Source organism: Myotis nattereri (genome assembly GCF_964212035.1).
Source record: "Myotis nattereri genome assembly, chromosome: 17".
NCBI classification, from domain to species: Eukaryota; Metazoa; Chordata; class Mammalia; order Chiroptera; family Vespertilionidae; genus Myotis; species Myotis nattereri.
This window is the reverse complement of record NC_138092.1, coordinates 13,673,049-13,685,982: the sequence shown is the minus strand read 5'-3', so window position 1 is coordinate 13,685,982 and position 12,934 is coordinate 13,673,049. Positions and strand designations below refer to the sequence as shown.

General features: G+C 46.5%; 1 protein-coding gene across 5 annotated transcripts in view; it reads left to right on the top strand.

Annotated features, from left to right (window-relative positions):
- The first annotated feature begins 7,538 nt into the window (after window positions 1–7,538).
- Window positions 7,539–12,934, top strand: part of UBR5 (ubiquitin protein ligase E3 component n-recognin 5) — a 133,672-nt gene continuing 128,276 nt past the window's right edge. For all 5 annotated transcript variants that reach the window (XM_081111401.1, XM_081111400.1, XM_081111398.1 and 2 more), the window contains exon 1: window positions 7,539–8,072. In XM_081111401.1, the coding sequence (XP_080967527.1) occupies window positions 8,011–8,072 (62 nt within the window). In that variant the 5' untranslated portion in view covers window positions 7,539–8,010. The remainder of the gene's footprint in view (window positions 8,073–12,934) is intronic.

The following is a 12,934-nucleotide window of genomic DNA, read 5'->3' as shown; positions in this document are numbered from 1 at the left end:
CACTTTTAATGGTCAGTCTGTTTGATTTATAGCCATCCTGGAGGGTGTGCAGTAGTATCTCACTGGGATTTTAATTTGCTTTTTCCTGAGGAGAATGAGGTTAAGCACCTTATCATATGTTTATTAGTCATTTATGTATTCCTTTGGTGGAGTGTCTATTCTAGTGTTTTGCCTATTAAAAAAATTCTTTTTTTTTAAATGTGTAATTTCTAAGAATTTAAAAATACATTCTGGATGTGAGCCCTTTGCCAGTAATGTGTATTGCAAATATCTTCTTCCATTCAGTGGTTCATTTCCCCCACAAACTCTTAATATTGTCTTTTTGATGAAAAGAAATTCTTACTTATGAAATATGAAACAGTCTAACATAATGATCCTCTTTATTTATGAGTAGAGCTTTTATGCCCAGTTTAGGAAGCTTTCCCCTATTCTACTGTCATACAGCTACCCTTCCATAATATCTTCTTAGAGATTTTATTATTAGCCTTTTACATTTAGATCTATAGTCCACCTGGATCTTTATGTATGATGTGGGTAGGGTTTAAGGTAAATTTAAAAAAAAAATAATCATCCCAGCACAATTTATTGCAATCACTTTCTTTTCCAGACTGCCTTGCAGTACCTAAGTTGTCATAGTCCTGCATTCATTAACCTTTGGTCTGTGTCTGAGGTCTTTATCCTATCTCATTGATCTCTTTGTTTCTCTTTACATGTCTATAGAAGATTCAAAACCAACTTGTGAAGTTTCACTGGGGTGCAAGAGAAGTGTTAGAATTGTTTTTGAGATTACACTAAACCTGTAGATTGTTTAAATAGACGAGGCAACGTCACAGTATTAGGCATACTAGCCCATGAACACGGTACACCCCTTTACTTATTCAGACCATCTTTGATTTCTCTCAAAAATGTTTTGAAGTCCTCTGTGTAGAGGTTTTCCACATCTTTCACTGAATTTGTTCTTAGATATTAGCTATTTTATTGTTTTTATATTATTTAAAAGTTGTTTTAAACATTTTCTTTATTTTTTTGATAACATTTTATTTTCTAATTCTTGTTTTGCATATAAAAACAACAGATTTTTGTTGGACATTATACTTATTTCTGCTATTTTGCTAGAGTTGCTTACTAGTGATAACTTTTATATATTAAAATATGTCCTGTGGAAACAATGGTATTTTATATTTTACTTTCTAAAACATATATATATATATTGAGGTGTGAACAGTTTTTATTGGTTTAAATTAGGAGTCTATGAGCCTCCAGCACCTCTGTTTGTGTGTTGGTTTCCTTCCCTTTGTTTTTCTTGGCTTGTTTGAGCTGCTTCCTCCGGGAGTGAATCTTGGCCTCATCCTGCCTCTTCTCCAGGGTGGCTGTCACCACCTGTTACTTTCAGTCAACTTCACAAATCAGGTGCCTCAAGCAGGCAAAACTTTGTGTGGGCTTCAGACACAGAAACTTGAGCAGAAATGGTCATCTGCTTTTTCCTGTCTAACACCTTGAGATGCTCTAAGGGGACCTGGCCATGCTTCATCTTGTGGGGCAGCACGTGTTGCATAGTCTATCTCAGTGGTTCTCAACCTTCCTAATGCCGCGACCCTTTAATACAGTTCCTCATGTTGTGGTCACCCCCAACCATAAAATTATTTTCGTTGCTACTTCATAACTGTAATGAATCGTAATGTAAATATCTGATATGCAGGATGTACTTTCATTGTTCGCGACCTACAGGTTGAGAACCGCTGGGAAGATGTGCTTGGGGATCCAGAAGTGACAGGAATGAGTTGATGTCTACCTGCTTGTGGAAGAAGGCCAAGGCTGGTATCTCCACTTAATGCTGTAGAAATTGCCAGAAATGTGAATGACCTCACAGGGCATGGCCACCCTTTTCCAGCCTAACAGTACCTGCCTCGCCACTCTGGCTTCTGGGTGCCCTGAAAGTGCTTTCAACCATTGATTGCCACAATTTGTCCCTCTGCTAACTTTGGCAGCTGCCTTGGGAAAGTTAATTTCGGTATTTAAATTTTTTTTTTTCTTGTTTCATTGCATGACCTGGGACCCTACTGCAATGTTAAAAAGTAATGGTGAGAATAGACCTTCTGTTTCCAATCTTAGGGGCAAAGCTTTTAACGTGTCACCTTTACAAAAGATGTTTCCTGTAAGGTTTTTAGAAATGCCCTTTTCAAATTAAAGAAGTCTCCTATCCATTGTTGGCTAAGAAATTTTCTTTATGAATGGTTATAATGTTTTATAACACCCTTTTCTTAATAATTTTTCTTTTATTATGTTTATATGGTGAATTACATTTGCTGGTTTTCTTATTTTTTATTTATTTTTGTTAATCCTCACCCGAGGATATTTTTCCATTGATTTTTTAGAGAGAGTAGAAGGGAGGGGGAAAGACAGAGAGAGCAAAACATCAATGTAAGAGAGACATATCCATTGGTTGCCTCCTGCACATGCCCTGACCAGGGCCAGGGATCAAGCCTGCACCCTAGATATGTGTCCTTGACCAGAGTCGAACCCAGGACCCTTCAGTCTGTGGGCTAACACTCTATCCACTGAACCAAACCGGCTGGGGCTTTGCTGATTTTCTTATGTCAAATCATTGAACTTGTTTATAGTCTACTATCCTTTTGAATTTGCTTTGCTAATATTTATTTGAAAATTTTAAAGTAGACTTTATATTTTAGAGCAGTTTTAGGTTCACAGAAAAATGGAGAAGAAGGTACAGCAATTTCCCATATATTCCTGCCTCCACACATGCATAGCCTGCCAATCACCAACACCTCCCACCAGAGCGGTCCACTGGTTACAACTGATGAAAGGACATAGAAACATCATTAGCATCCAGAGTCCATAGTTCACATTAGGGTTCACTCTTGGTACTGTACACTGTATGGGTTTGGACAAATGTATAATGACACGTATCCACCATTATAGTATCATTCCGAGTAGTTTTACTGCCCTAAAAACCATCTGAGCTCTGCTAATCATCCCTCTCTCTTCCTTAACCTCTGGCGAACACTGAAATTTTCACTGTCTTCATAGTTTTGCCTTTCTTTAGAATGTCATATAGTTGAAATCAGATTACATAAACTTTCAGATCGGCTCCTTTCATTTAGTGATATGCCTTTAAAGTTCCTCCATATCTTCTCATTCTTGATAGCTTAATTTTTTAGTGTGAATAATATTCCATTGTCTGGATGTACCACAGTTTACTTATACATTCACCTACGGAAGGACATCTTTGTTGCTTCCAAGTTTTGACAATTATGAATAAATCTGCTATAAGCGTCTGTGTGCAGGTTTTTGTATGGATATGTGTCTCAAATTCTTTGGATAAATACCAAAGAGTATGAAGGCTCGGTCATGTGTTGAATGTATGTTTAATTTGGTAAGAAACCCCCACACTGTCTTCTAAAGTGGCTGTACCATTTAGTATTCCCACCAGCAAGGGATGAGGGTTTTCATTGCTCTGCACCTTTGCCAGCACCTGGAAGTCTCTGGTTTTGGATTTTTAGGCTCCGTTGTTTTATTCAGATAGTCATCATATACCTACATCCTTCTATATTCCCCTTTTCATTCTTCTGTGTTCCTTGAGGCCTCTTTGGGCCTGCACTGGGGAGTCATTTTCCTTTTGGTTGAATGATACCCTCTAGTGTGGGTTGACTCATAAAAGTTTCTCATATTTCTTTTTCTTTTTGGAACGTCTTTATTTTACTTTCATTGTTGAGGCTGTTCTTTAGTAGTGTGCTTTGACCCCAGTGGGGAAAGCTTGCTGTCAGGGAGTTAACAACCCACAATCAGTCCTCAACTCATAAGGGATGAAGCTGATGGATAAATACCTACTGTGTCCTACCCCCTCAATGGGACAATTCTGAGTTGTGTGCCACACAGTCCCTCGGTGGTCCCCAGTGGGATTGAGTTCCAGTTGCCCACCGTGGTAAAACATTCACCAGCTCATCTTGTTTTTTCCCCTTTCATGTCTCATTTCTTCGTTCCCATATAGTGCTTTCTGCAATCACTTCCTAAATAAACTATGTAACTAAATCCTTGTCTTAAGGTCTGTGTTTTTGGAAACCAAATCTAAGACCTGGCTTATTTCAGAGGTAAAGCTCTCCAGGGCTCAACACAAAATAAGAGGGGTTCATTAGCACTCGCCACTGCACTGGGGGACCCTGGACATCAATCCCTGTTGTTTTAGCCCTGAGTGCTTGTCAGAACCGCTCAGCCTCTTGGCTTCTCACTCTGTCCTTCTGGAATTGGCATTCATCCCAGAGGAAAAAGGGGCTCCAAACACAAAACTCACTTCTTTGGGTCTTATTCATCCCTTGGGTCCTTGTTTGGTAATTCATCATTATTTTGTTAACTCTCTTGTACCATTAAGCAGGTCTACAGAAATATTTGGCTCACTTGTCTAGTTGTCTTCAGAGGGAGAAAAAGTCCTAATTATTAGGGGGAAAGCCCCTCCTCCTTTTCTAGGCTTGCATTGCATTTTGACTTTTTCCAAAGCTTCTGCTTGAACCCTGCTTACCTCCATTCCCTATTTAGTATTTCCCTCCTCCATTCATGCAATGGGCTTGCACAACTCGGCACCTTTATTCTTACTTTTCCCTGTTCAAAGTGTGACCCACCAAAGTGGGACTAAAATTCTCCTTAACACGCCATTCTGGGACAAAAAGGTTACTATGTCAAGGTGGTTGTCAAAGGCCAAGTGGGCAGTTTGAATGGGCTGCCTACCATCAGGAGGCCAGCCTCAAACAGGCCAGAAAGTCTCAGTGCTAGGAAAGTGGGAGGTGGAAGTTGGAAGTAGGGCAGGACACAAAGAAAAGGTAGATTTGGAAGAAAGAATCATGAGGCAAAGTCCGGTGTGGTGTGGGGTTTGTTAAGAGGCAAATCTAAAATGACTAGGGTTAGGCTGGATCAGTGGTCGGCAAACTCATTAGTCAACAGAGCCAAATATCAACAGTACAACGATTGAAATTTCTTTTGAGAGCCAAATTTTTAAAACTTCAACTATATAGGTAGGTACAATGTTATTAACTTAATTAGGGTACTCCTAAGGCTTAGGAAGAGCCACACTCAAGGAGCCAAAGAGCCGCAGTTTGCCGACCACAGGGCTAGATGTTCTATTTGCCCAGAATCTTCTTGGAAGCTCATCTTAAATTAAGTGACTTTTCTTAATTTTCTTGACTGGAGTCACTTCCTTCTTTAACTCCATAGGATTCTTATTGCATTTATCATATCACATTTTTTTCCTATTGGCTTTGAATATTCTGTTCTTTCTAAATTATCTGTGTGTGGTACAGTGGAAAGAGCAACGAATCAAAGTTAGTTGACCTGGGTTTCAACTTCAGCTTCAGTAGTTACCTAAGGTGTTTGAGCCTCAGTGTATAATGGGGATAATGACATACACCCCATAGTGGGAGCTGAGTATTAAGATATCCTATATAATCTATATATATATGAAAGCCTAAGCGACCAGAACGCTGGAACGACTGGTCGCTATGACGTGCACTGACCACCGGGGGCAGGCGCTCAAAGCAGGAGCTGCCCCCTGGTGGTCAGTGCGCTCCCACAACCAACCTCCTGCATCCAGGCAACCTCCCCTGGTCCCTCCCCCAATCCAGCAGGCCCTGGCCGGCAGCTGGCAGCCAGCGGGGGAGAGGGGCCACGGGAGGGAAGGCCCCGGCTGGCAGCCGGAAGGAAGGCCCCAGCTGGCCCTGATTGCCAGCCAGGCCTAGGGACCCCACCTGTACATGAATTTTGTGCATGGGGTCTCTAGTCCTATATAATAAAACCCTAATATGCAAATCGACCGAACAGTGGACTGAATGGCAAACGACTGGTCGCTATGGTGGGCACTGACCATCAGGGGGCAGATGCTCAATGCAGGAGCTATCCCCTGGTGGTCAGTGTGCTCCCACAGGGGGAGTGCTCTCAGCCAGAAGCTGGGCCACCAGCTGGTGAGCACAGCAGTGGTGGTGGGAGCCTCTCCTGCCTCTGCCACAGCACTAAGGACCCCTTGGGGGATGTCCAGCCCAAAGTCAGACATCCCCCGAGGGGTCCTGGACAGGCCGGGCTGAGGGATTCCCCCCCACCCCAGTGCATGAATGTTGTGCACGGGGCCTCTAGTAAGTGTATAAAGTGGCACATAGTGAGCCCTTGGCAAACAAAAGTTCCCATTTGCAAAACCTACTGTCATGAGGTGCCCTACGTGCTTGACGTAAGTTATTTTACGTAGACCTCACCACAACCTATGTAGATCTATTCCTTAAAATATTTTACAAATGAGAAAAAAGATGCTTTGATAGGTTAAACAATTTAATCCATGTCCCATACCTAAATAACGGCAATAGGACACAAATCTAGGTCTGTCTGGGTCTAAAACTAGCTGGGTCCGCTCTGCCTCCCCATGGCTCATAGGGGCATCTAACAAATAACTGGCCTTGAATTTACTTTTCGTCAACACTAATCTGTGCCAATTTGGGAGCTGGTGACTTACAAAAAGTGTTCCATTATCTATTCTGATTTACAAATAAACTTTCATGTATTTTGCTCAAAAGAACTTCCTAAGCAAAAGTGTGTGTGTGTGTGTAATGCATCAACCAGAGAAAAAGTGTCATTTAACATGAACTTTTCACAGGACCCCTGATTTTAAGAAACACCCACAGACTGGAGAAGCGAGCGGCTTGGCTTCATGTTTTCACTTTTGCTTTGAAATAGGTACCTGATTTTTTTGGGAAGAGGCTTTGAAGGGAAGCTATGAACTGGCTCCCTGGAGAAAAAACAACTAGATCCACTCGCGAACTGGCGTTCAGCTGAAGAACGCCTCTGCAGGGCAGATCATCTTCCATTTGAAAGTCGTCAGAAAATCATGAACTATTGGAAGTTGGTGGAAATTTCCATTTTTCCTTTGTGCGGTCACGGGATGGATGGTGGCGGCGGCGGGGTAACTGGGGAAACCCAGGCGGTAGGAGGCGTTGGCTCTGGGCTCCTACCCCAGGGCCTGGTTGGAAAAGCTCTTACATAACCTACCTTCGCCAACAGGCGGCGGTGCCTCTCCTGCCCCTGAGCTTCCACTTTAAATGTAACTGCGGAGGAAGGACGGGAACAGCGCCCCCCCCACCCCCCGCGGGTTTGCACAATAATGAGGTCGGCTCCCCGGAAATCAAAGGGCATGCGGGACCCCTCTTCCTGCCACCTCCCCGGACACGCTCGCACGCCGGCCGGACCCGCTCCTCCCCGCTCCCCGCGCGGGCGGACGCGCCCCTCCGCCGCTCACTCCCCAACACGTGCTCCCGGGACACGCACCCGGGTGGGCCCAGCCCCACCCGCGGCGGGGGCCGGGCTCGGGGCCGAACGGACCAATCGGCGCGCGCCTTACAGCGCCGTGGCCCGACGACGTTGAGCCGCCCAATCGCAAGGGCCTGACCGCCCGTTTCCCGGAGCCCCGCCCCTCGCAGTCGGACCCCCCCGCCCGCCGGTCTCCTCCCTCCTCCTCCCCCCGTTTGCCCCTCCCCCGCCGCTCGGGAGCCGAGCCTGCGAGGCGGAGAAACTGGGGCAGAAGTGAAGATGGCGGCGGCGGCGCTGGCGGCGGCTCTGGCGGCGGCTTCTCGCCAGTGACGCGCGGTGCGGGCCCGTCCCCCTCCCATCTCCCCAGTCCGGACCCCGTCCGCCGCCGGGACCACACCGTCCCCGCAGCCCGGCCCTCCTCCCGCCCCGAGCGCCCCACCGCCGCCGGCCTCACAGCCCTGCGCGCTCTCGCCGGGGAGCGGGTGGCGAGGAGACCTGCCCTCCTGCCCGCCTCGCCGGGCCGCCGGGCCGCGGACACACGCCCGGCAGCGAGCGGCGGCCCCTGCGCCTTTGCTGCCGTCCCTTTGGGGTCTGGGAGGCGGCGGCGGCGGCGGCGGCGGCAGTGGGTTTCGGGGAGGGGAAGTGGATTCGGGGGGGCGGGCGGGCGAGAGCGCGAGGGGGCCGTCCTCGGGAGGAGGACGAGAAGGAAGCACCATGACGTCCATCCATTTCGTGGTTCACCCGCTGCCGGGCACCGAGGACCAGCTCAATGACAGGTAATGGGGCCGGCGGGCGGGGGAGGGGCGTCTCCCCGCCCCGTGCTCCCCCGCGGGGCCGCGCCGGGGCGGACGCCGGTGTTTACCCGCCGGCCGGTTGGCGAGGGGTGGGGGAGGGGGTGCGGGCGGGGTGGGGGTCGGTAGGGGTGTCCTCACTGCCCCCGGCTAGGCCCTTTCCGGGGCCAACTTCGGGTCCGGGGGCGCGGGGCTGCGGGGGCAGCGCGGGGTCCCCCCCCCCTTTCCGAGGAGCCGCGTTGAACTCGGCGGAGATGGGGAGGGTCCGGCTCCGGGGAGCCGCGGGGGGTGGTTGGGAGGGGGCTGTAATTACCGCCGGGCCCAGGCCCGAGGAATCCATATTAGTCAAAGTTGAATTGAGACAGACAATGCGGATGGGGGATGGTGGCGGTGAAAAGAGAGGGAAGAGGGGGAGCGGGCGGAGGGGCCCCGGTCGGCGGGGCTGGCCCGGGCCCCCGGGAGTGGTGTCCCGGGGGCGGCCTGGACCCGGGCAGCCTGGGGAACCCGGGGATGGGGGGGGGGGGCGCTGGTTCCCGGCAGATCGTCGCGGTGGGGGGCGGGGAGGAAGCGCCATGACTGTTGTTATTATTATTAAATTGGAGCCCCTGCGGGGAGGCTGGCCTGCCCGGGGTTGGGGTGGATCCGGGCGGGGGCGGGGAAGTGGGTCGGATTCCCTCTGCTCTCCTGCTCCCTTCCCTGTGGTGCGAGCTTTTCATTTTTTGTTTCCTTTTTCTTTTTTTTTTTTTTTTTAATTCTAATGACAGTGTTGTCCTGAGTTGTAATTTGACAGCTGAAAACCCAGCCTAGAGTAGCAGAGGAACTCCCAGACGTTTGCAGTTCGCAGGGCTGCCTCCCTGAACGCGCTGTGAATTTCTGGGGTGGGTTTGCTATGGGCGGAGGAGGGATGGTGATTTGTGTGTGTGTGTGTTTGCTTTTTTGTCTTTCACAAGAAGGCCGTCTTGGCCGTGGAGTCCTCTCTTTCCTCCTCCACCGTCCCCTGCCAGTTTAGGATATTGAATTGCAGGGACGCCTGCTCCCAGGGAACTGAGATAAAGCAGGAAAAGTTCCCTTTCTGATGTAAAACAGAGACTCCACGGCGGTGGAGGGAGGCCTCCATTAAAGCAAGTCTTAGACTCCAGGACTCGGATCTGATGATGGGCTGAGTGTCTACGGGGTCACCAGGGGGGACATGCTGAGCCGCCTTCCCCCTGTGCTTTCCCGGCCCCTTTTCATTGGCATGGCGGAGGCCATCTGGGTCCGGGTTTTGAAGTTCGGGAGGATTTTTGCGAGGTGGCCGGGTGACCCGAGTTGTGTGACACCCGATTTGTCATGCGCTTCCCGGGAGGGGGAGGGAGAGGCCGAACTTGCTGCTGAGACACTGGCCCTGGTCTCGAAGGATCTCAGTGCCTCAGGGGGGCGACAGCCTCTCCATCCGACCACTGGCTCGGGTTTCACGCGTCTTGGTTGTAGCCATAATTTAACGTGTTTGTTAAACTTCTGGAATACTTTCCGAAAATACTGAAAGAAGCTTTAAGTCATGTAAGATTTTATTACGGGATCCTTAATCTGATATCTCATTAGAGATCTCTTGAAAGGCTTCTAACAGATTTTTTTGGTGAAATTTCGAATCTGGCTAGTAGTGCATGGAGTTGGTAGTGCATGGAGTATAACGTCTTTTAACAGAAAATTCCACCATGGAGGAGAGAGTCTTTACTACATACCGAGAGTCCCGACTAGTTTACCTAAGGACCACACATGCCAGAACCTATTTTGCAGTAGTATTTGGGCAGTTTGGTTCATTTTTGAGCATTCCTTTTGCTTCAGCTAGTCTGAGAAATTGACCAGTAATGTATGTTTTTTAAGCTGCCTCCCCCCCCCCCCCCATTCCTAGTACAAGCAAGTAATCCCCTTTGGTTTTGATTCCTGTAGTGTCAGTATACAATATTTAGATCATCTTTAGTTTTCAAGCATGAAATAAGATAAGTGGATTTGATTCAGACCATAAAATGTGTGCATCAAGGATGCAGGTATTTTGAAAAAATAGGGAAGTGCTGTAGGTAAAATTTTAGGGACCTACATTTGTATTGGAGTATAAAAATGTCTGGTCTGTTGAGATTTGTGAAGGCAGCATTTGAGACAGCCCTGCACACTAAGTTTTGAAGTAATTGACTTGCGGTAGAGCTTTCTGTCTGTCTCCCCTTCAAAAAGGAGCCAGTCAACCTATTGCTGCATTGCTTGGGAAAAGCCTGTTTCCAAAGATACTGCTGTTCTGGAATCTTAACATCTGGAACAAGACTAGAATAGTAGTGAGGATAACAGCCTTATCAAGGTTTAGCAAGTTTTGATAATAGAAAAGAATGTGCTACTATAGCTTGATTTTTATACGTGAAATGTGCCTGTGATAGTCACAAATGAATTGATAGTTTGGGGTTAAAAGGGGTTTAAACAAGTAGACTTCATTCTTTACACAGAAATTAAGATTGGACAGGCAGTGTGGTGTACTGCAAATAAATTGCTCAGTTAAAGAAAATTTAGGGGATTCAAAATATCAATATTTTCTTCAAATAAGGTTTTTTCTTTAGCCACATTCTTTTAAAAATCAAATATTTTGTTCAGTGTAGTCGTGTGATGTCTCAAACATGTAAAATGCACTCAGTATTTTAAAAAGTTGAAACTTGATTTTTTTTCTTTGTGTTTTCAAAACTTGCTAATTCCGCAGTAGTCTTTGTTTATTTTTGTGTATTAAAGCCTTTAATTATTGGCCCTGGGAGACCAAATAATGAATGCAGTTGATGAATATAGATGGAGATGGCTAGGGCAGAGATGAGGCGTTTAGAGATCTTAGCATGTTGGTTGGTTGTAGTTTCCTGGAGTGATTACAAGGTCTCTGGTGCTGAGTGGCTGGCCTTCTGTAAATATTCGTTGTGGTGAATTGAAACCATTCCATGCTCAGATACGTTTGTGACCTTTCAGTTTTCTTTCTAGGGAATTTCTGGAGTTAGTGCTGTTTCTGCTTAAAACATTGTCTCAGAGAAATAGGAAAAGGATATCAAGAACATGGGTCTGCCTGTCCAGGTTGAGGGGAGAGCTGGAAAATGCCTGCTCACTGAGACCTGGAAAGGGCCCAGGAAGTCCTGTAGACCAGTCTTCTCACTAATGAGTTGGAAAAGCAGGCCTAGAGATGGACGGAATTTATCCCGGTACACAGTGAGCGACTGACTGATGAGGTCCACGTGATGGCTCTTCGGACTTTTTCCAAGGTCCGGGGCTCTTTCTGCTGTTCCACATGGTCTGTATTCTGGGATATTTCTGCTTCCTGAGACATGCCAGCCTTAGAGCAGTTACTTGACTTAGAGTTTTGATTTTCTCTTCCCTCCTACCTACCTACCTACCTACCTCATGGCTCCAAATTGACTTTTGCCTTTTATTAGGGTGCTAACCCTCTCAACCCTTTCCTAAAACTAGATTAGGAGAGGGGAGGCCTTTTAAAGTTGATGTGGGTATGGCGTGGCTTGTCACTGTCCTGAGTGCAGGTTGTTAACAGCACAAGCCAGTTCTCACTGTTTTTTCTGTACGTGGACTTTTCCTGTGAGCTTTGCTTTGGGCATTGTCATATGTTGTGCAGTGATTAACAGTCTTGGTTGAGATTTTCATATCAAAATGGCTTTTCTCTAAGGAGCTTCCTCCTGTAGGTGCTATAAGACTACAAGGTAAGATAATACAGACAGGAGTTTGAGATTTGGAATTCCTAAATCTGGATTTGTTTTAGCCATGCTGTTCATTAGCTGTGTTGTGGTAGTCTAGTCATTTAACCACTTAGAACTTTACTCCCTGTCTCTCCTTCCCACCCTCCACACCCCTGCCTCAAGGTCAGTGAGGAGCAGTTTAGATAGTGGGAAAACACAAATATTATAATGCAGATTCTGCAGAAAATATAATGAAGAGATGGCTAGTTGTAACTGCTTTTAAGTGTAATCTGGTTCCCAAAAATGGCCCTAGAATATTCTTAGCACTGAATACACAATCCAGACTCTTAACCTTAGATCAATAGTTTTATAGTTTTAAACTGGGTGTGATTTTTGCGCCCCCGCCCCCCCCCAAAGGGGGCATTTTGGCAGTGTTTGGGGACACTTTGATTGTCACAGTTGGAGCATTGCTGAGATGCTGCTAAACATCCTACAGTGCACAGGCCAACCCTCCGACAACAATGAAACTCCTGTCCCAATGTCTGTTGTGCTGAAGTTGAGAAACTGTCCAAGATTATTTTAAATGCATATAGTTATAAAACTAAATGGAAATAATCTTCATGAAGAAAAATCAAAGCAATATAAGCTAGTCTCATGTGACTATTTAAATTGAAGTTAATTAAAATGAAATAAAATTAAAAAGTCAGTTCCTCAATAACACTGGTCACATTTCAAGTTTTCTGTAGCCACATGGAGCTAGTGGTCATCATGCTGGACAGTGCAGATACAGAACAGCGCCCTCATCACTGAAAGTTCTGTTAGAGAGCAGTGACCACAAGTCAAAGTGCCTTTTTTTTTTTGCACAGGGCATGACATTTAGTAAGTGCTCCTTACTTTTATTTGGAACTGTTGGGTTTTAAAGACTCAGGCATACCCTGGCCCTCTCAGTAGGAGTCAGAAAATATGCCAGGGATTTCATGGAGCTGAACAAAGGTTGTGGAGGGTAGTTGAAAGCAACCTAAAATTTCAGCGTGCTACATCAAAAAAGACAACTATTAGTCTGTGTGGGATAGAGCATCAATCACATCATCAGTGGGAAATCTCCCTATTTGATTATTGAGATCGTTACTACAAATAATACGGAATAACTGTACTGGGAAA